This window comes from Ambystoma mexicanum, chromosome 4q (genome assembly GCF_040938575.1).
Source record: "Ambystoma mexicanum isolate Mex_15411 chromosome 4q, UKY_AmexF1_1, whole genome shotgun sequence".
Lineage (NCBI taxonomy): Eukaryota > Metazoa > Chordata > Amphibia > Caudata > Ambystomatidae > Ambystoma > Ambystoma mexicanum.
In genome coordinates, this window is record NC_090928.1 from 919,801,620 (window position 1) to 919,823,826 (window position 22,207).

Genomic DNA, 22,207 nt, shown 5'->3' on the forward strand with positions numbered 1-22,207 from the left:
TGAAGCCCTGCTGCTGTGCTGAAACTCCAAATTCATATCGACAGAGAAGCCCCTGCAAGGACTGGTATGACCAATCAACTCCAAAATAAGCCACCTGGACATCCTCTCAAAGCTTGTCAAGTCTCCACTGCAGTCGTTGCTGGAACCAGATAACCTGGGAGATGAACACCATGTAGTGTGCGTTGCTTTTAAGCTGCCCAAGAGCTCCAGGAAGAGCCTCCGGACTCCCAGGAAGCAGGTCTGACCGAGCCCGAGAGGCCTCAACAGAGTGCAGGACCCCAGATGCAAGGAAAGCCCATCTCGGCAGCCAGGAACCACAGTGTTGCTATTTGCAGTAGACGCGAGGAGCTGAAACACTGAAGTGCCACTTGTTTGAAGATTGCAAGTGATGACCGTCCCATCGTCCCATTGCAGTGCAGGAGTCCCCAGAAGTCCTCCGTCTTGTCCCCACGACTGAGGCCCAGGAACAGCGAGATCTGCAGAGCTGCACAGGAACAGAAGTCATCTGCTGCACTTTTTCTTCAACCTAAGGTTGTAAAGTCTAAGAGAACTTACCTCTTGTTGTGTAGCCACTTGTCCTCGTTGGAGACTTGCTTGGTTGCATCTGTAGAGTTGCTATCAGCTTCTTTACCTCACAAGCCTAATAAGCTTGTGGCCCATCTTCGATTTCTTCTATTCTACCAAGACTTTTTAAACATTGGAAAAAGACTTTCTACTTACCTGCAAGAAGTGCTTCAGTTCACCTTAACTTTTTCTAACTTAACATTGGCTGGCCTGGCTCCCCGAATGACTTCTCTCTTGCTTATGTGTTTAGCCTTCCTTCCAGGAAAGGGTTAACGGACTTTGCATTGGAGGTTGTTTTGAAAGTATTTACCTACAATAACTGTGTGAATACTTGTTATATTCTGAACTCTCATCTCTTTAACACTAATACCAAGAATATTCCGAATGCAACAGTGCTATATTAATGTCACAAGCACCCTTAGCTAATGAAATCATCTCAGGGTGTACGTTGTGCTGTATGTCATCCCAAATGGGTATTTACTGATTTAGAAAACTAGAAGTGTGTATTTTTGGAGTGCATTTGTGTGTGTTGCTTTATATTGCTCCCCTCTGAAGAAGGCTTATTCTAACTGACTGATGAATTAATAATTGTTTAATCAGCCTTTTTAAGAGTTTATTTGAATACTTGTCACTGTGAATCTCTGTGCAACTCCCCTACAGCTCACACTGACCCCTCTTCAGATAAACCTGGCTGCTCAACACGCTACCAACCTGTGTAGTACAGACTTATACCAAAGGTTGGGTTCCTATTGCCAGGAGGTCAGGGTTGTTGTAGTGCACCCAAAGGGTACTGCGTACAATCTTGCCTAACAGTTTACCAACTGGGTCCTGCTTGCCCTGACGTGCTGTTAGCCTGTCTAGAATAAGTTAGCCTTAGGTTTTACCTGCCTTGAACAGCTGTGTGCCATTTTTAATAAGTGTAAAGAGTTCTTGCTTACATTAGTCTGTGTTCCACTGATCTGAAAAGCAACTTCAATTGTATACTACACCAAAAGGTCTTACTCACCCAGTATAACTGGGTGTTATCCTGAATATAGTAATACAGTCATACTGTTCCTTGAATCTATGTTCCACTATCAGAAAAGTATCTTGATAACAGGGTTGGTTTACTAAGGGATTCCTTAACTGAGTGTCACTGCATGACTGACAGGGTCTACTACCCTTGACCTACTGTAAAGTAATCCAAAGGTAACTGATGATTTTACTCCCCATGAATAGGTGTGTCCTATACTAAATGTGTTTGATAGGGCCTGACTTCCGAAAACTAACAGTTATTCGAGGGAACAGAGTCAATGCTTTGGTCTGTGTACTTTAAAGAGCATTGTGTTGCGCTTTTATCATTGTTTTTATATATAATGTGATAGTACTTATTTACGCAAGATTCATCTTGACCTACTTGTATTTAAATATACCATTTATTTTTACAATACATGTTTCAGTGTGTTTTTGGACCATATGTATGCCACAATTTCTTTGTACCAAGCTACAGTCCTCTCTACCTCCTAAAGAAAACCTGGCTGCTATGTCTACGCTACCAAATACTTCGGTGTTACAGCCTTGTCCTATGAGTGGAGTTTTGTAGTCGGTTGTATGGTTTTACTAAGCTCTTAGTGGGACTTCATAAAACACTGTCCTAAGGGTGGTACTGGCACGATTAGTTCAATTAAACACGTGCCAACCCATTTTATTCTGTATACAAGCAATTTTTAAATGTATTTTGATTTTAGAACAGGAGACAACTGAAGGATAAGGACTGTTGAACTCAGTGTTTCATCAGATAAGAATTAAATCATTTTTAAATAATCAGGATATTGTAATGGTTCCGTCATAGTGGTGAGGGATCCACTTTAAAGTGTACATTATATTTCACAGGAGATGTTGCCAACTGATGATGAAGTCTCACTCAATGTCCACTTATGAGTGATACAATTTACAATCCTAAATAGGTTGCATTACACCCCGGCCAAGCTGGCTCACATGTTTTTTAACGTACAGGGGGAATGCTACAAGTGTCATGGTGAGACGGCTGGATTTCTGCATGTTTTGGGCCTACCCACAGGTCAACCATTTTTGGTAGTCAATAGTAACCATACTGTCTGAGATCATACACATCCCAACAGCCTTGGCCCAAAGTACCCATGTGCCTGGAATCTTGACTTCAAAGTATGGGACGTTTTTGAAGGGTTGTTCTGGCGCAAAGGTTTAAGATTACCTCGATACGTCTCAATGACAACATTGTGCCACGAACTGGCGATCACCTCTCTGTATAATACAACTGTCTGGAAAGCATGTACATTGTTACGCAAAATAAGAGATCATCCTGGCGAACCAGCATATAAAATACTTAAAGTGAATCCAGCAGATCAGACATCTTAAAGGACTGGGCTCAAAAAGTGGATCAAATTTTGATAGCAGCCGACATTGACAGTCTCTTCAGTGGCATCCGCAATTGGTTGAAAAACGCCTCCAACTATGGTGTTGGATCCAGAATAGTGAAAGAAGAGCGTCTCAGAAAAACACTCTTCCGCTACAACTCACAACGAACAAATTAAATTTACAACCTAAATATCTACTAAAATGTCCATCTCGACACCATTGAGACTAATTTTTGCGGCTGCGGGTAAACGCCCTACAGACAAAGGAGATGAGATGGTTAAGAAAAGATTCTGATTTAAAAAACAATCTGTGCAGACACTTTGAAAAAACTGTTGAATCACTCTACCATCTGATCACAGGATGTGAAGCAATCTCAAATCAGAGGAAGCTTCATCTAGGATTTTGTTTTCCTTTAAACAGAAACGAAAAAGAATGGTGGTCGCGTGCGACTTCAGGACATAATATAAAAATAACTTGTGCAATTATTGATTTTTTGGATGTAATTCTAAAAAGAAATTTAGATGGACCAGTCGAAAAGAGTGTATCAAATAACTCAAGTTAGATTGTCTGTGCATTTGAAAGTCCAAAGTGGTTATATAGATTTTGTGATAAAAGTTTGTATAAACTAAAAATTCACAATTAAAAAAAAAAAAAAGGTACCCATAAGAATGCACCGATTTTTCAAATTGGCATGCTTAATTGCAAAACATTATAATATTTGAAATCAGACAAATGCCCCACAAGGGCAGAGTAGCTGCAGGATCTTGCCTTTGCTAACGACCGTGAAGAAACATATGCAGCGACACAAAGACATATGGGAGGGATTCCTCCAGCATGTGATTAGAAGCTACCGTGTGTCTAGAGATGATACATTTGGGGGCAATGGCGAGGAACACCTAATGAAGGTAATATGCGAAAGTCTCTTCACAGGGCCCTATTGGAGGGATATACATGACTAGCAGATGTAGTTGAGACCGACCCTGGAGTTGCTATGGCTAAAGTAACTGATATTTGTATAATTTCTACCGTGAATGTATTACCAACCACAAAAAGCTCCATGTGTTTTTTCCTTTCTTCAAAGAGGGAGTTCCTCTGAGGTTTTGTTCCACCAATGTTCCCAAGGCAATGAACAACCCTATTATCTCTAGCAAAGGAAAATAGAAATTGCCCCCCCCCCATCTAAAATAACTTGCATTCCACTTTATATTTTAGACTGGACTCCACCAAAGTAATGTTGCTGTGGATACATTCTCAAAAAGATTGGGAAAAGCAGTTACACATAAATTGGAATAGTTGGCTTAGAAGAACCAGGAAACAAAGTAAACAAAGTAGCATTGAAAAACCAACTACACAAACAAAAAAGGTAGATCATCATTTAAAAAATCTATATTTATGGAAGTGAAAACGTGTGGTTTTGTACTGGGATTTGGGCGCAGCATTGTTACTTCTACAATTCTACTCCACATTTCGCAAATAGGACCCTCTGGTCAATACTGTCGACATGACATTTGGACACCCCACCCCCTCGTCGCCAGATTTCAGCACAAGTCAAAATGCGTTTGTGGCTTGGCGAAGCGTTGTTCCTTATACAATTCCACACCATTTCACCAAGCTGCACCAGATCTTGCATAGTTACCTGTTATGACACTCCGGACATTACTGGCTACATGACATTTGGACACCCCATCCCTTCACCGGATTTCAGCACCTTCACACATTAGACGGTTGCCTGAAATCAGCAAAACATTGATGTGGTCGTTGAAGGACCAGTCATGAAACGAGGAACACAACTTGAGGTTCCATAAGACCCCACGTTTCAAGGCCCTTGGATGCGCGGTTTCTGAGATATTTGCACCGCAATTAACTGCACCACGCCAGGGTGAGGTGACAGGTGGGGAGATCGCACAGAAGGTCCCAGTATGCAGCAGCACACCAACTCTCGCCTCCCACCCTGCCCCTCCACCCCCCCCACCCAACGTCTCCTCCGGGGTATGTCAGCCAGCCATACACACCCAGTCTCAGTGCAGCTTACTTCAGGGTGCAAAGCCAATCAAGCGATAAGCAAATCGGAACAGCAACCTACATGATCATTGATTTTCAACAGTTGAGTGTCATCTCGTCCGTCTACAGAACCCATTCGGAAAACGGGTACTTTTGCTAGTAAATGAAAAATAAAAAAAATAAGGACTCTTGCACATATCTTTTTTCAACTCACCGTGCCACAACCAAAAATTGATCAATCTGTCGATCGCTGAGGGGGCTAAAGGGATCCCACACTATTTCTTCAAGCTTTGACTGATCACGGTCATCTGGACCTGTAAAGGAATTAAAAAGGATTATCTGCATGAAATAAAAATCGATAGTTGCAAACATTTAAATAAAAGTTGTTTGTAGTCAGTTTGAAAAGCCATTCTATATTTTATGATGTTTGATTGGTACAACATTGTATCTAATGGCTAAGGAATGATTTCAGGCTAGCACTGCATGAACAGTGGACATGCAGAGTAGGGTGTGTACGGTTTGTAACAGTTTTGCAAAAGGTGACAAAAGTATATTTGCGAAAGAATAAAAAGAATTAAAAAAATATATTTTTTGTGAAGTACAAATATTTATTGTTTAGATGGCCTTCACTTTCCACCTGGACATTGAGGTTTTAGAGTGGTCATGTTCGATATCATTATCCTTCTTGTCTCCTCTGGGTGATACAGTAGCATCTTCATCAGTAGTTCCCATGTTTTCTCTTGGCAACTATTAGTTGCAGTGCACTACTACCACTGATGTTAAGAACCACAATTCGCAACATTCAATTCCCTTGAATCTTTGGTACTGTTCATCCCTGCTGTGCTACAGACTATAAATCTCAGAATTCTGGTAAATGCCCAGAGTCTCTAGGTTCTTCACAATGATCCACCTCTATCACTTGTCAAAGTCACTATGCACTTGTCACAAAATGCTAGCTACACCAGAAAAGTGATGGGTGAAAGGTTTTGAATAAATCTGAACCATTCGCACTACTCTGGGCAACCTCTACACCACCACATTTTAGCAAGTCTGTGCCATTGTAAAAGGGGCACAGCCATATGCAAACCCAAGCAACCCCAGCTATGTTTGGGCCTAGCACAACATACAACTTTCTGGGTTCTCTTGCATGTCAGCACTACTTCCATGGTAAGTCAGAACCACGGCTCATTCAGTTCCATTTGCACACAGTGTTTTGTGGTAACCCAAGACCTCTTTAGTTGCACAACATCTCACTCCAACTTCAGTAACTAAGATCCTGCCAGCATTTGTGGCTTCTTGCTGACATCTTTCCCTGGACTCTGCACATCGGTTACAACTTCAGTATCCAGAGCACTCTATGTACAGCCTGTGTTCTTCTTTGGCAACGGTCTGCTGCATTTCTTCTCACTGGCACTTTGTTCTCAAGTTCTTGCTCACCTTTCTGAATCCCAGGCTTCCGGTAGTTTCTCTGAAGTTATCCTTATCTGATAATAATGAGGATGGCAGCTTGAGGGTGGAGAAAGAAGTCAGTGGGCTTTTCATCAACTACCAAGCTACATACTGCTTTCCAGGCGAAGTCGCTTCCAATGCCAAGGTTGCACCCTGGGGATCTCAGCTAAACATTGCTCTCTCGCCTATGTACTTCTAGCCTTCTCGAGCTACAAGACTGTATTCTGGCGCTTTTCAATTTCTGCTCCTCAAAGCTTATGACCTCACATAATCATGGTTATTTTAAACAAAGTATTCCTTCCCAATTTTAGTGAAGGAAATTGCAGGTGTTCCCAGACAGACAGAAATCCCAGACAGTGAATTCACAGACTAGAGCATAGACCCCAGAGAACAGTGCACTTACAAAACCATCAAAAAATGGTTACATGAAAACAGTATAGAGATACACTGGGTGGCAGTGAACTGATGCAGGCCGTTTTATTTTTTTTTTAAATCATGCTTCAAATCATACTTCCTGTGCATTGTCTGAATTATGAGCCAAAAACGAACCAAAATACAAGTCACAACAATTTGACAGAAGCTGTATATTGCACTTGCATCCCATTTTCACTGAAGCGTAAATCGCAGATGCTCAAAAATAGCACTTGTAACAAATATTGAACATGTGACAATGCAAAAAATGTTACTGAGCAATTATATGAAGAAATCAATCCATGGGCCATAGAAAAAGAAAACAAACAGTCTAAGTCGTGTCCTTGCTTCCTCCTCGCGATCCCGACTGTTTGCTCCACGCTTTCTATCCTGGCCTGCGCGGTCCCGTGCAATCCATGCTTGCGTGGCTCCTCGCATCCCCCTGTTGACGTGTCAATGCTTCCTCCTCGCGCCCCGACTGTGTGCACCGTGCTTGCCTTGCAATCCATTATTGCGAGGCTTCTCGCAACTCCCTGTTCATGGGACCTTGCATACTCCTTGCGACCCCCTGACCGCGTGCCCAACTCTTGCCCCCCTCCCTAGCCTATGAAGTTCCTTGCATCTCCCTTATCGCGTGTCCACGCTACTTTCTCACGTTCCCTGACTGCATGTCCTGCGTATTGCCTCGCGCTGCCCGCATAGTCCCTCGCAATCCTTGACTGCGTGGTTCCTTGCAACTCCACAACCGAGTGTCTAGCAACCTCTTCACGTTCCCCGGCTGCTTGTTCCTCATGCGCCCCTCACCTCCCTACTCCCACGCGTCCTCTGTTCTGCCTGGACTGCCCTGATCACTATTTCCTACTGTCCTGTTTTCTGCCGTATCTTTGCCTACTTAGGTAATCATTCTTCACTGCAGTTTTTTACTCACTGACTACCTTGCTTTACTTACACTGCCTGGATTTCTCCTCATATTCCTCCCTCATCTAGGTCCGCTTTCGTTGCTCTCTCCTGTGCTGGTTTTTTGTGGTTTTTGTATTCGCCTCACTGACTGCCCAGTACGATATTGTACTGCTGTGTGTTCCGTTGCATACTTCCTTCCTCCAGGTTCTCATTTGCCAACTACGTTGTCCTTGTTTTTGATTTTTTTCTTCTTAGCAAATCGTTTATTTAACAAATTGTTCTACTATTGTCGGAGCTCATGTCGTATTGGTCAATTGTATACTATTGTCTTGTTCCTCTTTGTCTCGTCTGCTTGCACCACTCCTAGTGTCTCCCCGTCTACCCCCCAGGCCCAATCGACCCTTTCTTCTTCTCTCCCTACCTACTCTATGGTGCTCCGTTTCTCCCATTTTTTTTAACTGCTTCTCTATCGACTATCCTGCTCTCCTCACTAAATTCGGTAGGAAGAAGCTTAAAAAGGACATCTTGGTCTCCAAACCAGGCCTCCCTATCGCCGACACCTATACCAGTGCCTCCTCCAGGCAAACACTCAGACATCCTTTTTGTCGTTCCCTCGCCAGACCGATGGACTCTTCATATGGTCTCTGTGCTTTCTCTTCTGCTCCCATTATTGGTGGCACTCGGTGGGAGGCCCTCCTGGCCCCCCTTCCAATCCTAAGGTCATCATTATTGTTTACCTGAATGGGACCGTCTTGGTCCAAGGCCCTTAGGCCAACCTTCTCCTCTTTGATAGACGCTTCCCGCACCTCACCAATTTCCTTTCTTGTCCTGCTGTCCCCTCTCTGCCCTCCACAGCTTCCTTGCCTCCCCCCGCTGTCTCCTCCTTGGCTACCTTGCCCTCTCGTCCTTCCTCTTCTGCCCCCCCCGCAGGCTTCTTCTACATCTCGGTAGGGTGTACCTCTGATTTGTACCCCTACCCGGAAGGTTTTGAAGGACGGCAACCTTCTCCATATTGCCACTGAACTCTTGCTCAGCTGTCAAACACTCCTCTGACATCTGCCACCTCCTGGAAGAACATGAACTCTAGGTCCTCGGTCTCATCGAGACATGGTTCATGGCCAGCGCTGTCACAAGCTTTGACACTCTCCACGCTGATGGCTACAAGATCCTAACTGCGTCCAGATCCAACTGTTCCGGAAGGGGTGTAGCCCTGATCTTCCATGAGTGGATCCCTGCCTCGGTCATTCCTATACAGGCCTACTCCTCTTTCGAATGCCTCGTCTGCAGGCTGTCTCACTCTACTGGCCATTCCCTTACTGTGGCTACCATCTATCGACCACCTGGTCAGATCTCCTCCTCCCTCCTGGACCCGACCACTAAACTCCTCCTCCTTGGAGACTATCATCCACCTGGATGCTTCCTGTCCTTCCTCTGGACTCTTTCGCGACCTCTACGACTCTCTCACTCTCTATCCTCCCCTCTGCCCGACTCACTCTACAGGGCACACTCTGAATGCTCTGATCTCTTCAGACCCTCCCCTTTCTATCCTTCTCACCAATCCTCTCACATGGAGTGATCACTTTCTCCTTTCCTCCCATCTCACCCTCTCTAGCCCGCAGGCCATGCCAACTCCAGCACCGCTACCTACCTTCTTGTTTATCCGACCCATGAAGCGGGTGTCAGTTGAGTCTTTCGCTGCCACTTTCTCACCCCCTTCCTCCTTCGGCTAACTCACACCCTGACTACCCTTTCCATGCACCACTGTGCTATATCTGATACTCTCGATGTACTTGCCCCTGTCATGAGGATGTGCTTGAAGCACAAAGCCAAGTGCAACTTCTGGTACGACTCAGACCTCATCACCCTTAAAACGCAAGTGCAGGGTGGCTGAGAGGAAATGGCGTGCTTCCGGTACATCCTCTGACAAACTGGCCTGCCGCCTGCTCCGAAGGCAATACCGGCTCTCTGTCCGCACCAAGAAGAGCGCCCACATTCAAGCCTGCGTCTCTGCGGCATCCAACAACTCGGCCGAACTCCTTAAAATCTGCAAGGAGCCGTCCAATCCTGCTGCAGTCTCTACCTCTCCTGTCCCCTCCCAGACCCTCTGCATGGCCCCTGGCTGCTCATTTCTTATCTAAAACTCAGCATATCCAGTCCTCTCTATTCCTCTCCCCCCTACTCCCCTCTTCCTCAGGTCCCTCCTCGGACACCTCTCCTCCCTCCTTCCTTCTCTGCCTTTCCCCTGTTCTCCCAAAGAAGGTTTCTAGACAAGTCTGATGTATGAAAGTCTAATCGAAACAAGCTTTCTGCGGTTCCGCCAAAACCATCAAGGACCACAACACCCTGGCTCCTGCTCTGGCTGACCTCTGCAACCACTCCTTCCCCACTGGAGACTTCCCTTCCCCACTGGAGACTTCCCTTCCCCCTGAAGCACTCCCTTGTTCACCCTCTTAAGAAACCCTCAGCCAACCCCTCCTGCACGGCTAACTATAGCCCGATCTCCATCACTCCTTTCCTGGGCTACCTCCTGGAAAAGCTGAGCATCTCCCAGCTAAATCTTCAAACTGAATCTGTTGGTTGTCTTCATGACCATCAGTCTGGCTTCAGAGCTGCCAGAAGCATGGAAACTGCTCTCCTGAACATCCGTGAAGACCTGCTCTCCAACCTCGATTCCAATACCCTGGGTCCTCATCTTACTTGATCTCTCTTCTGCCTTTGATATGGTCAACAATGCCATCCTGCTCAACCGTCTCCGTGATAACCTGGCTATCACTGATCAGACCCTGGCGTGGCTGACCTCTTTCCTCTCCAATTGACCCTCCCAGGTCCAACTTGGGTCCTTCCTCTCCTCCATCTCTACCTGGGGAGTTCCCCAGGGGTCTAACCTCTCTCGCTGGCTGTTCAACCAATACCTAGCACTTCTTTCCCACCGCATTGCTGCTCTCTGCCCTAACTTTCAGTGCTATGCAAATGAGACACTGCTTATTTTCAGGCTCCCTAATGTCACCTCTTCTACTCTCATTTCTGACTGTCTGCTATCCACCGAGTGGTGTGCCGCCAATGATCTCTGCCTTAATGCCAGTAAGACTGGGATTCTCGTCATCGGCACACCTGCTCCCTCCTTTCCCATTACTCCATGGCCAGCCTCTCTTGGCCCTCTTTCTGCTTCCACCTGTGAGGCTAAAAACCTTGGGGTCCTCTTCGACTCCACACTCCATCTCCGACATCTCTAAGAAGTCAGACTACCAGATGCACCTCCTCAGAGGTATTCTTCCTTTCCTCTCCTTTCCCCAGAAGCTCACGGTCTCCAGAGCTCTGGTTCTCTCTAGGCTTGACTACTGCAACAGCCTTTTTCTAAATCTGCCTGCCTCTACTCTCCGACCTCTGCAACACATCCCAAAACAGGACTGCAAGACTTGTCCTTGGCCTCAAGCCCAGGGATTGTATCTCTCCAAGAGTGAAATTGCTGCACTGGCTCCCAGTGGCTGCGAGGACGAAGTTCAAAACCTTCTGCATTGTCCACAAGGCCTTCTGGGGCCTCAATACTTTCAACTCTCTCTTCGTGAATATCTTCCTTCTAGAGCTCTTTGCTAATCTGCCTCCAACTCCCTCAGTGTCAGTCGCTTCTCCAAGCAACAAGTTACTGGTAGATCTTTCTTCGACAGGGGCCTCTCTCTGGACCAGCTTCCCTTCCTTCTCTGAAACCTGAGGAGAACCATCTCTGGAAGCACCTCAAGACCTTCCTCTTTGGTTCTGCTTTCTCTCTTGCTCTCCCCTGCTGAACTCATGGCTGAAGCTGCAGTGGTCACCTGGCTACCCTTTGATCTCGGCCCCAGGTCTCCTCCCGGCCAGTTGCACACCTGTACTGCCTCCTGGCAACACTTGCACTCGGGGGCTGTTTCTGTATCCCTACAGTCCACTACCAGCACTTTTATATGTGCACTTACCCTTGCATTTGCCACCAGCTGGCCACACTTTGTTTATTGGTTTTTATTTATTTTTAACTATTGATTCCATCTACTCCACTGCCACTTCCCACTTTCCCCTCACACTTCCCCCCCCTCCCCTGCACGATCTTAATGTCACCTGCCCTAGTAATATCGTTGTCTCGGTCTTGCATCTGTTTCTCCTCCCTTGCCTTGTCGTGCCTTGAAACACTTGTGTATAGCCGCGTTATAAATGTCATATCATATCAGGAAAATGGTTGAATAAGGAACAGAGTTGGGTCAAGAGGATGGATTTTAATTTTTTAAAAACAAACAAAAAAAAAGGGTATGAACCTAAAATCTAACAACAAAAAAGTGAAAATGCCAGCAGGCATGAATCACGAGTAATTCAGATAATTCTATTTCAATTAAAGGGATCATACCAAAACATGCACTTCTGGAGATGAGCAAGGTCTTTACTCCGCAGAGGGTAATGAAACACCACAAACCTTGATTCAGGCACCCTTTTACAACTGAAAGCTACTATGACACCAATTTGTGGCATGCAAAGTGCCATGTTATAATTGGCAGAGGTCATATGCAAAATAAATGTACATGAAATGGGACAATGACTGTGGGACAGTACAACCCACTACATAAAAAGCCAAAGTAAAGTTTAAAATAACATTTCACACTAAACAGAACAAATCCATTACTGAAACCTTAATTCACCATTTGGTTTTGGATTATTGTGAATGTGTGAATACGAGTTAGCATTTGTTTTGTGTGACATTAACTTGGTAAAGATTTAATAACAGCACTGCAGGTCAACACAAACAACAAAATACAATCTCCAAACAATCCTAAACTGTTTAGCCACCCCACCCCCAACCAACATACAACTTAGAGTTTACAGATTTATTGAACACACTTTGGCCATTGGTCTTTGGTGCATCAGAGTTACAAACAAGGCCAATCTTAAAACCGAGACAACAAAAGGAAAACAAAAAACATACCAATTCAGCATGTCTATAAATGTGAAAATCACTAGGTAACTTACACTGATTTGCCTCCTTTCACTGTTATGTACCAATGCTAAGACTATTGGGCTAGAGAACATTAAAAATAGAGCTTTGTAGGTCCTGTAATGCACAGCCACTTGATTAATTGTGTTGATAAGACTGCCAGAATCAAAAATGACGATTGGCTTAAATTATTAATGACCCGAGACGCATGGGATTGCCATGGCCCCAGAAAAGTTTAGCCAACTAGAAGTAATCCATCAGAATTTTCAGGTTGGAATCAGTTGACCCGGTTGATAGGCGTTCACAGATGCTCAGGAATAAAGGAAGATTGTATTGTTGCGTCAAAAATATTCTCCGTTACTAAAGTCACACCATCCGTCAATCTGTGTTTGATAAAGCAATTTCAAGTCGGTTGTTCTTGTAAGGATGTGCCCAACATCCAAGTACTTCATTTCTCAAGCACGCTCTTGGCTCATTCTCGAACGGTTTAGCTACATTAATGATAGAAATTCCACTTGTCCTGAACTAGTGCACTCATTTTGCTACTCGCAATTGGTGGCATGTGATTTTTGCTTGGGCGTAAAAATACTTTTTGATTCGGACTAAAACGATTAACTGGACCTGAGGAAAACTGTGCAGAAACTATTTGTCGGTCGTGCCAAACTCATTGACCCTGCTGATGCTGAGGACTAGTTCGGGAGGGGAGTGCAAGTTCTCCCTGCCGATGCTTTCCAACTTCACCTCTAACCTTTTTTTACTTCTGACCACTGTTGGAGTGGTTTGACAGTGATTATCTTCTGTTCTGTGGTACCTAATTGTCTCCCTCTTTAATTTAGTCAAGCCACTGCCGGAACTCCTATATATATTGGCAGATTTGTTAAGTTTTGGTATGATGCTGAATACTTGAGGCTGTAACAGACATTACTTGGTTTGTGCTATGGCTATGGCCATAGGTGGTGTACTTTCAAACGCCACGGTCAGGGGCTCCGAGTAATTGTTCTCGGTTAGGGCTACGTCAGCTGTGGCTGCCACATCAACTGCTGGAGAAAGATCCTGCTTGAGGTACTTCTCATTCGACAGATATTAATTGGTTTGCCAACATTTTGAAGCTTGATTTTCCCCTTTGTAAAGCGTTTGACACCATGCTCGGAGAGTATGGTTGGGGTCAGCTCCTTAGATTCTATTGGACATAGCAGATTTACAGGTCTCACCAAAAAGTTTTTTGCATCCTCCACCATATCCCCATCTCTCAGCCTCTGTTTTCTCCTTGCACTCCTCGCCAAGACTTCTGAACGCTGACTCACATTTGGTGAAGCGCAATTTGATATGGGGGTGGATGCAGGGATAGGCTCTGGAAACTTTTGTTTTGCCATTCCAGTTGCCTGGGAACAGCTGCCCTGCTCTAATAGGCCAGTGATCTTGTGCTGCATGAAAAGCTGCGTAGCAGGTCCGACTTCTGCTTCAATCGGAGTGCACCAGTTGTCCTTCTCTATCCCTTGAGCATTTGTGTATACAGGTTTCAAAAACTGGTTGGTGGAATCTTGAGGACCTTGTAATATGCATCGTTTTTCTTTGAGTAAAAGTGACATAGTACTGGGATAATAGGGTAACACTGTGGGTATTCCGGGTACTGAAAGAAGGCAACAAGTATATGATAGGGAGGCTAAACCACACTACACACAGCATATAGAGCACTCCGTTTCCTTAAAAGGAACAGATTGTTAGAGCACAGGCTTGGACATAGATGGTACGATGTGCCACCTGCCTGAGCCCGCTGATATCTTGCAACAGGTATCTCTAGCTTCTGCAATGCCTCCGAGACGTCTTATCCGCTCAAAGGCACTGCAGGAAAAGACATGTAGGCGGAAGACATGTAGGAGGAACACGAATGCCGGGGGGGACTCATCCCACCCCAGTGCACCAATTACTCGAACCGACGTGCTTACCCAGGCAATCTGGCTCCCCAGTAATCAGGGGAGAACATGGGCAGTGTGTACCTAGCCCAGCTGAGCCGACAAGGCGCACTATGGCGAGCAATCGCACTGTGCGGCAAGTGCACGCTCACGCCACAGCCACCTCCATCAGCCGGCCATACAATAAGTTACATAACATTACTTCTAATTCAAACATAAAAATAATTCATACCTTAATTTTGGAGGACTTCACTCCTTCCAATTAATAAAATAGGTCTAGGTGTGAAGAGCTCTGGACTTCTATGGTTGCTCCTGCTGCCTTCAAGAAATACCGATGCAGATGTGTGATCATTGTCCAATTAAGATTTACACAGTCTAATCAACATTGTTTCTTTTTTTTGTTTTGCTTTCTTTATTATTTTTTATAATGAACAGGGTGTGTAACTTTCCCAACTTGTCCCTTCTCTAGCCCCTGTTCACCCTCCAAAGACTCACAAGTTTACAATCATAATTAATCAACATTGTGTTTCTAATGAGGTGAACTAGTACTGGAATAAGCATTTCCAGAAAGCATGAGGTTCTATTAGCATGTAATGAAGCAGAAGCAAACTAGGTTCAGAGTAAAACACTGCTTCACTGATCCAAATCGCGAAAATCCATACTGACTGCAGCACAATGGTAACTCAGAATGAAGTTGCTCTACCTATACCAGGCCGGTTCAGCGAATAGAAGGCCTAGTTCTCTTAAATCAGCACATTTTGCTGTTCATCATTTGAAATTCAATGGTAAGTGAATTCAATCTACTTTCTTTTACCCTTCATTATAGGCAACTGCATTTTTCCTCCACAGGAATCCCCCTTTGGGCCAATTGCCACTAGTCGCTCACTTCTAAACATTCTGAAAGATCAGGTCGAAAAGATCTGTAAGTTTTGCAAACATTTATCCTGATGTTTTCATTAACGGCACCTTTTAATGGACTTTCAGGGCATTGAGAGTCTTCTCCAAACATTTAAAAGCACACTTGATTAACATATATAGGCAAAAGACTCCCAACAGGATAACAAAATCCAGCAGCACTCCATGTATTATGTAGGCTACCAGCGGGCCAATTGAACTGGTGCGCCAGGACCAAACGGACCACCTTGTGCAAGTGTTCTCTTTGTGCAATATGGCTACAGAGTTTTCAGACGTGGGAAATTTACCAGGTTACTCACCGTAGTGACCACCTTACTCCTAGTCCATAGTCCCCTTTCCTCCATACTTGTGGGACATCTCTCCGTCCTGTGGGACGGGACCGGAGCACTTTGTAAAAAAGCATCCAAATTATTTCGGAAATGTGTCCCTCCTCTCTTTCCTGCGAGGGGCCCGGCACGCGGCCGTAACCCCGCCCACCTTGGCTCCGCCCTGCCTATCGCCCATCAGTCCTTTTCTATCGCCGGGTCAAAGACCCATTAGCAATAACGGAGGAACCTTATTAGAGGGGACGGCGGGCGGGCGTATGGAGGAAAGGGGACTATGGACTAGGAGTAAGGTGGTCACTACGGTGAGTAACCTGGTAATACTACTACGTCCCATCTCCTTTCCTCCATACTTGTGGGAGATTCCCAAGCACTCCTTACAGGAACTACGGGTGGATGGCAATACCCTTTACTGAAACAGGTTCTTCAGCACAGCCTGACCAAACTGAGCATCAGCTCTAGAGCTCATGTCGAGACAGTTATGTGTACAGAAAGCAGATGGGGAGGCCCAAGTAGCTGCCCTAGCGATGGACTCCCAGGGAACATATTTCTGAAAAGCAACTGCCGCTGCCTTGCCCCGCACCAGGTGTGCATGGATACCTTTAGGAGGTTTCAGCCCTTGGACGGTGATGCAGGCAGCAATCCACCTGGAAATAGTTGCCTTAGATGCCGGCTTGCCCTGAGGGTTACAGAAGGTCACAAAAAGTTGAGAACTCCTAAGCCCTGTCCAGGAAGAATTTAAGAGCTCTTCTGACATCAAGACAGTGTAGAACTCTTTCAGCCTCTGAGGCAGGGTTCGGAAAAAAAGACCAGAAGGGAGACCAACTGATTCAAATGGAATTCGGTCACTACCTTCGGCAGGAAAGCCGGGTTTGTCCGAAGGACTACCTTGTCCTTGTGAAAGACCAAGAAAGGATGCTCAACCGACAATGCCTGGAGCTCACTCTCTCCTTGCTGACGTAACGGCGACCAGAAAGGACACTTTCCAAGACAAGTACTTGAGGTCTACCGTAGCCATTGGTTCAAAGGGTTTAAGGCACAGCGTCATCAGGACTACATTTAGGTCCGATGGCGGGTGCGGATTACGAACCGGGAGGGTAGAGGCATGTCAGGCCAGCAAAATGCCTCTTCACCACTGGGTTAGTTAGAGAATAAGAACAAAGGTCTGTAGAAAGGCAAGCGGAAACCGCTGAGAGATAAGTCCTGCATGACAGAACATGAACCCCTGACTGCTAGGGAGGACACTAAGGACAGCACATTTATGGGGGGGCAGGGGGAAGATTTTGTTCCCCCTTGCTTGTTTATGTAATACATTGATACCACATTGTCTGTTCTTATGCGGACCTCCTTGTTGACAATGAGCGGTCTGAACGCCCTGAGCGCTAGGAAGATCGCCAGAAGCTCCAAATGATTTATGTGCAGGAGCTGGTCCTGACGAGACCAGAGGTCCGAGACCTGAAGATCTAACGTCGCACCCCACCCGAGGAGCGAGGAGTCCGTCGCGATTGTCACCGTGGGGACTGGGTCCTGAAACCCCGCGCCCCCAGAAAGATTGCTGAGAGATGACCACCAATCCAGTTCCACTCATGGAATCCGGAATCATTATCCGCATGGAATCCGGATCCACTGCCTGACGCCCTGAATTCCGAAGAGCCATCTGGTTCCATCTTATTTTGAGACTAGCAAGAGGAAGAGCCAGTACACACGAGGCCATGAGGCCCAGAAGCCTCTGGAACCACAAGGCCGACATGCTCTCCGACTGTGCAAACATATGAGACGTGGCCAACAGATCCGCCATTCTGTCCCCGGTCAGATACACTCTTTAGTCGATCGTGTTCCAACAAAAACCCAGGAAGATCAGGTCCTGTGAGACCGTCATGGAGGATTTCCGCCAGTTCACCGACAGCCCAAGATGGAAAAGCAGCTGAAGGAGAGACTGGAGGTTGCCCGCTGCTGCCAACGGACAAGGGCTGCGTAACAGCCAGTCATCCAAATAAGGATACACATGGATACCCTGGAGACGAAGATAGGCCACAATCACCGACGACATCTTCGTGAAGACACACGGCGCCGAGCTGAGGCCAAAAGGAAGCACCCGAAACTGGAAGTGCTCCTCTCCCAAAGAGAAGCAGAGGTATCTCCTGTGTGGATTCCAAATCAGGAAGATCCACGACGCTGAGCCAATCGCCCATCTGCAAAGAGGAGCGTATCTGGCCGGGCGTGATCATCTTGAATTTCTCTTGGGGTAGGAAAAGATTGAACTGGGAAAGGTCTAGGATGGTGCACAGGCCAGCCTGGTTGGGTTTGGGCACCGTAAACAGCCGGGAGTAGAAGCCCTCCCCTCGCACCCCAAGGGGAACAGGTTCCACAGCTCTGAGGTCCAGAAGTTTCTGAACCTCGTCCTTGAGGGAGGGTGAGCCCGACAGCTGAAAAGGAGGGTTGAGGGGTGGGGTAGGGGGTAAAGGTAAGCGGAAGCCCGCTCGAGCGACTGACGAGACCCATCTGTCTTTTGTGATGGTCTGCCACGCCTCCCAATGAGACGCAATGCGTCCTCCCACCAGGGTCTTGTGCGAGCGCGGAAAACCCTAATTTGGCAGGCTAATCGGTGGCGGTGCCACCTGAACCTGATAAGGAGGCTGAGGAGCGGGAGGAAAAACCGCGTACGCTGTTGTCTACGGCGGTTATTCCCCGCAGGAGTATCCACTCTGCGAGATTTGTGGTCGAGGAAGCCCCTAAAACCAGAGGAAGGTCGACTTTGCAACAACGGTCTCTGGGATTTGAAAGGAGCTTTAACCAGAACAGACAATGATTTAGCCGTCTGAGTGCTATCCTTGGTTTTGGTGAGCTCTACATCAGTAGTAGAATGAAAAAGCTCCTTACCATCGAATGGAAGGTCCAACACCTTGTCTTGCACTTCCTTAGAATATTTAGAGGCATGCAGCCACGCCTGCCGCAAGGTATCAACCCCAAGCATCAGGCCCCGAGCCGAGGTGTCTACGTGATGAGCCACAGCCTCCAGGAGATCCTGGGCCAAGACCCTGGCATCGGAAAGGCCTCCTTTGAAGTCTTCCAGCTTCTCGACCGGGAGGTGCTCCTCAAACTCCAACAGACCTTTCCACATCCGCATGTTAGCTCCTGCCAATATCAATTCGGCGTTGGCCTGCCTGAGCTGCAAGGCCGAGTTGGCAAAGATTTTCCTCCCGAGGGAGTCGAGGAGCTTGTCCTCCATTCCCAGAACCTGAGTAGCCGTCGTGGAAGAGGATGCTGCAGGCCTGGACTGCAAAGTGGCCGCAACCACCACTGTGGAGGAGGAAGGCGGACAAGAAGACAGGGCCACCTCTTCCGATGAATGCAGCCTGTACCTCGCGTCAATTTTTTTATTGACAAAAAGTCCCGAGTGTGTCTTTTCCCAGACTCTTCGGACCTCGGCCAGAACGTCCTTCTGCAGGAACAGGCCGGTACGCTCCAAGGGAGACAAGATGAACACCCCAGAAAGCACGCCCTCCTGCGGAGCGGGTGCCTCGGGCACCAGAACATCTAAGAAACTCATCATGTCCAGTACACGGTCATGAAAGGCTCCGTTAGATCAGGGAAGGTCCTCGTTGTCCTGATCGCCTTGAGGGTCATCTGACAGGTCAGGAACCTGCTGAGCCGTGTCAGGCACTGCCTTGTCCACTGGGGACAATGGAGGCAAAGGCGGGAGAGCAGGGCGGGCACCACGGGCAAGAGAGGCGCCGGCGGAACCACGGGAGGAACAGGTGGCGCCGGAGGCGCCGGTGGACATATCTCCTTGAAAAGCCCTTTGAAATATTCCCTCATGGGGTCCATGCGCATAAGCGCTTGAAATTTACCGAAAAAGGCATCCACAGGAGATTGTTTCGGGACCTGAGGAGGCCTCTCATGAGGTGGGCAAATCCAGGGACGTAACGGGGAAGGGTGCCACACCGGCCCCTCCGCCGACATATCCACATAAATCAAAGGAGCCACCCCCGCGGGCAACGAAACATTGTGCGGAAGAGGCCTCCGGGCGTTCCAATCATAAACCGGCCGGTAAGGATGCTCACAAGGGACCTTAGGTTCACCCAAGAGACCGAGCACTACAACAGAAGCCGATGGCGTAGTTGTCGGGGTAGCACCTAAAATGGCCACCGTGGTCGTGGCGGGAACGGGCGCCATTTTGTCCTCATCTGAGGGGAACTGTGGCACGTGAGGAAGTGAGGCAGGGGTCCCCGTCGATGGATCTGGGGTCTTAATCTTAGCCTTAACATAAGGAACCTCGGCCGAGCCGGTACTATTAGGCCTGGAATGTTATGTGACATGCCAACCGCCAACTGAGCCTTCGGAGGAAGGACCTCGGCACTGCCGGTAAAAGAAGAACTTTGCTTCTTTGCCCCCTCAACAGATCTGGTGTCACCACAAGAGCGGGAACGGTGCGCTTTCACCGACAAAGCCTTGACCAGCCTCTCAAAACTGTTGGTAGCTTTAGCCTCTGTACGAGGGACCTCTGACCCAGGCCCGGTAACAGCCTTTTCTGCGCGGGCTTTGAACATCCGTTCGGTAACTACAAGCCCAGCCAAGGCCTCGGGGCGCATCCCGGTTTTGTTTTTGAGGGAAGCCGACAGAGAGGCTTCAGAGCGAACTCCGGTACCCCACGACTCAGTAGAACTGGGTCTACAAACAGCCCCCACAGGAGGGGCCTCAGAGCATACTCCGGTGTTCACAGGCCCCTTACGGAGACCCTCAGAGAGAATTATTAGGCCCAACAGGCACCTCAGGCCGAACCCCAGTAACAGAGCGATCAGCACCCCTCCCGGAACGAGAGGAACCCGGGAAGGTATCCCCCCCCCCGGTCGGGGTGCTCTGAAAAGTAAAGAACTTACCGGGCGTTTTTTCTTCTCGTCGATGAATGCCAGAAAATGCGAAGGAAGAGTTTGTCGGAACACCTCCTCCCACCGACGTTTAAGTGCCCGGACCGAAAGGGAGTCACAGTAAAAACAGGAGTCCCAACGGTGTTCCGGACCCACACTCTAAACAAAGAGGATGGGGATCCGCCCTCGCGAAGCGACAGTCACACAAACAATCTGGAAAGTCTAATTTGAAAGACAGACAGAGTAGTAAACGAACGCCAGCGAGAGCCAGAGAGGTAAAAAGGGAAGAAAATCTTCCAAGGATGCAAGTGCGTCCGGCCCCGATCGAGCAGAGAAAAGGACTGGTAGGCGATGTGTGGGGCGGAGCCAAGGTGGGCGGGGTTACGGCCACGTGCCGGTCCCCGCGCAGGAAAGAGGGACACATTTTTGAAAAAATGTGGATGCTTTTTACAAAGTGCTCCGGTCCCGTCCCACAGGACGGAGAGATGTCCACAAGTATGGAGGAAAGGGGACGGGACGTAGGAGTAATCAGAGATTCATCATAATTTGGGATAACCGTACTGCACCCAGATCTCAGAAGAGCACAAATGCCTCCTTTCAAGGGCAGACTAGTGTCTAAAGCAATATGGTTCTGTAGTATGGTTCTCAATATGGTTCTAACTTTCTTCCCACACCTGCCACTCCTTCCACTCTCTCGTCACCCCCCCACCCACCTCCGAATTGCTTACCACACCCCTGTGCCCCTCCTGGGAAAACCTTCAAAAAAAAAGCTGGAGACCACTTGCATCTAGCCACGCTCAATGCTCGTTCTGCCATCAAATACTCTGCCAACATATGCCTCCTCCCTGAAGACATTGACCTTGATGTCATGGCTCTTACCAAGACGTGGTTCAATGCCAGCTCAGTCACTGCTTTTGACTCCCTTCTCCCTGATAGCTATAAAATCATCTCCAAGCCTCACCCTAACTGTACCGCCAGTGGGGTTGCCCTGATCTTCTCCGAGTGGATCCGCTCTTCCCTCATACCCACCCAGCCTTACTCTTCCTTCAAGAGCCTGGTTTGCAAGCTGGTCATCTCTCCTACCTCCTCTCTGACCATTGCCACCATCTACAGATCACCTGGTTCTACCACCGTGTTCCTCTCTGAATGGGCCGATTTCTCCTTCCCTGTCCTCACAATCACCTCCAAACTTATCCTGGCCTATTTCAACATCCACCTTGACTCAATTAGGGCATCCACTCTTCCGTGACATCTGCACCTCACTCTCCCTCTTCATTCTCCCTTCTGGTCCTACACACTCTTGATGCCTTCATCCACACTGATCTCTCATTCCCCTCCCATCCCCAATGATCACCCCACTCTCCTGGTTAGACCACTTCTCCTCTCACCTGGGTCCCCTCAGCCCTCTGACCGCACCCCCTTCAGCCCTGCCAACCTCATTCCCTAACATCTGTCTGATGAAACTAGTGTCAGCCGCTGCCTTTGCATCTACCTACATCGCCCCTCTCTCCCCACTATAGACTACCTCTACGACTC

At 47.5% G+C, this 22,207-nt stretch overlaps 1 protein-coding gene across 4 annotated transcripts in view; it reads right to left on the reverse strand.

The window, feature by feature from the left end:
- MTA3 (metastasis associated 1 family member 3) overlaps positions 1-22,207 on the reverse strand; it is a 1,736,304-nt gene that overhangs the window by 1,474,690 nt on the left and 239,407 nt on the right. For all 4 annotated transcript variants that reach the window (XM_069608476.1, XM_069608475.1, XM_069608474.1 and 1 more), the window contains one exon: positions 5,156-5,255. In XM_069608476.1, the coding sequence (XP_069464577.1) occupies positions 5,156-5,255 (100 nt within the window). The remainder of the gene's footprint in view (positions 1-5,155; positions 5,256-22,207) is intronic.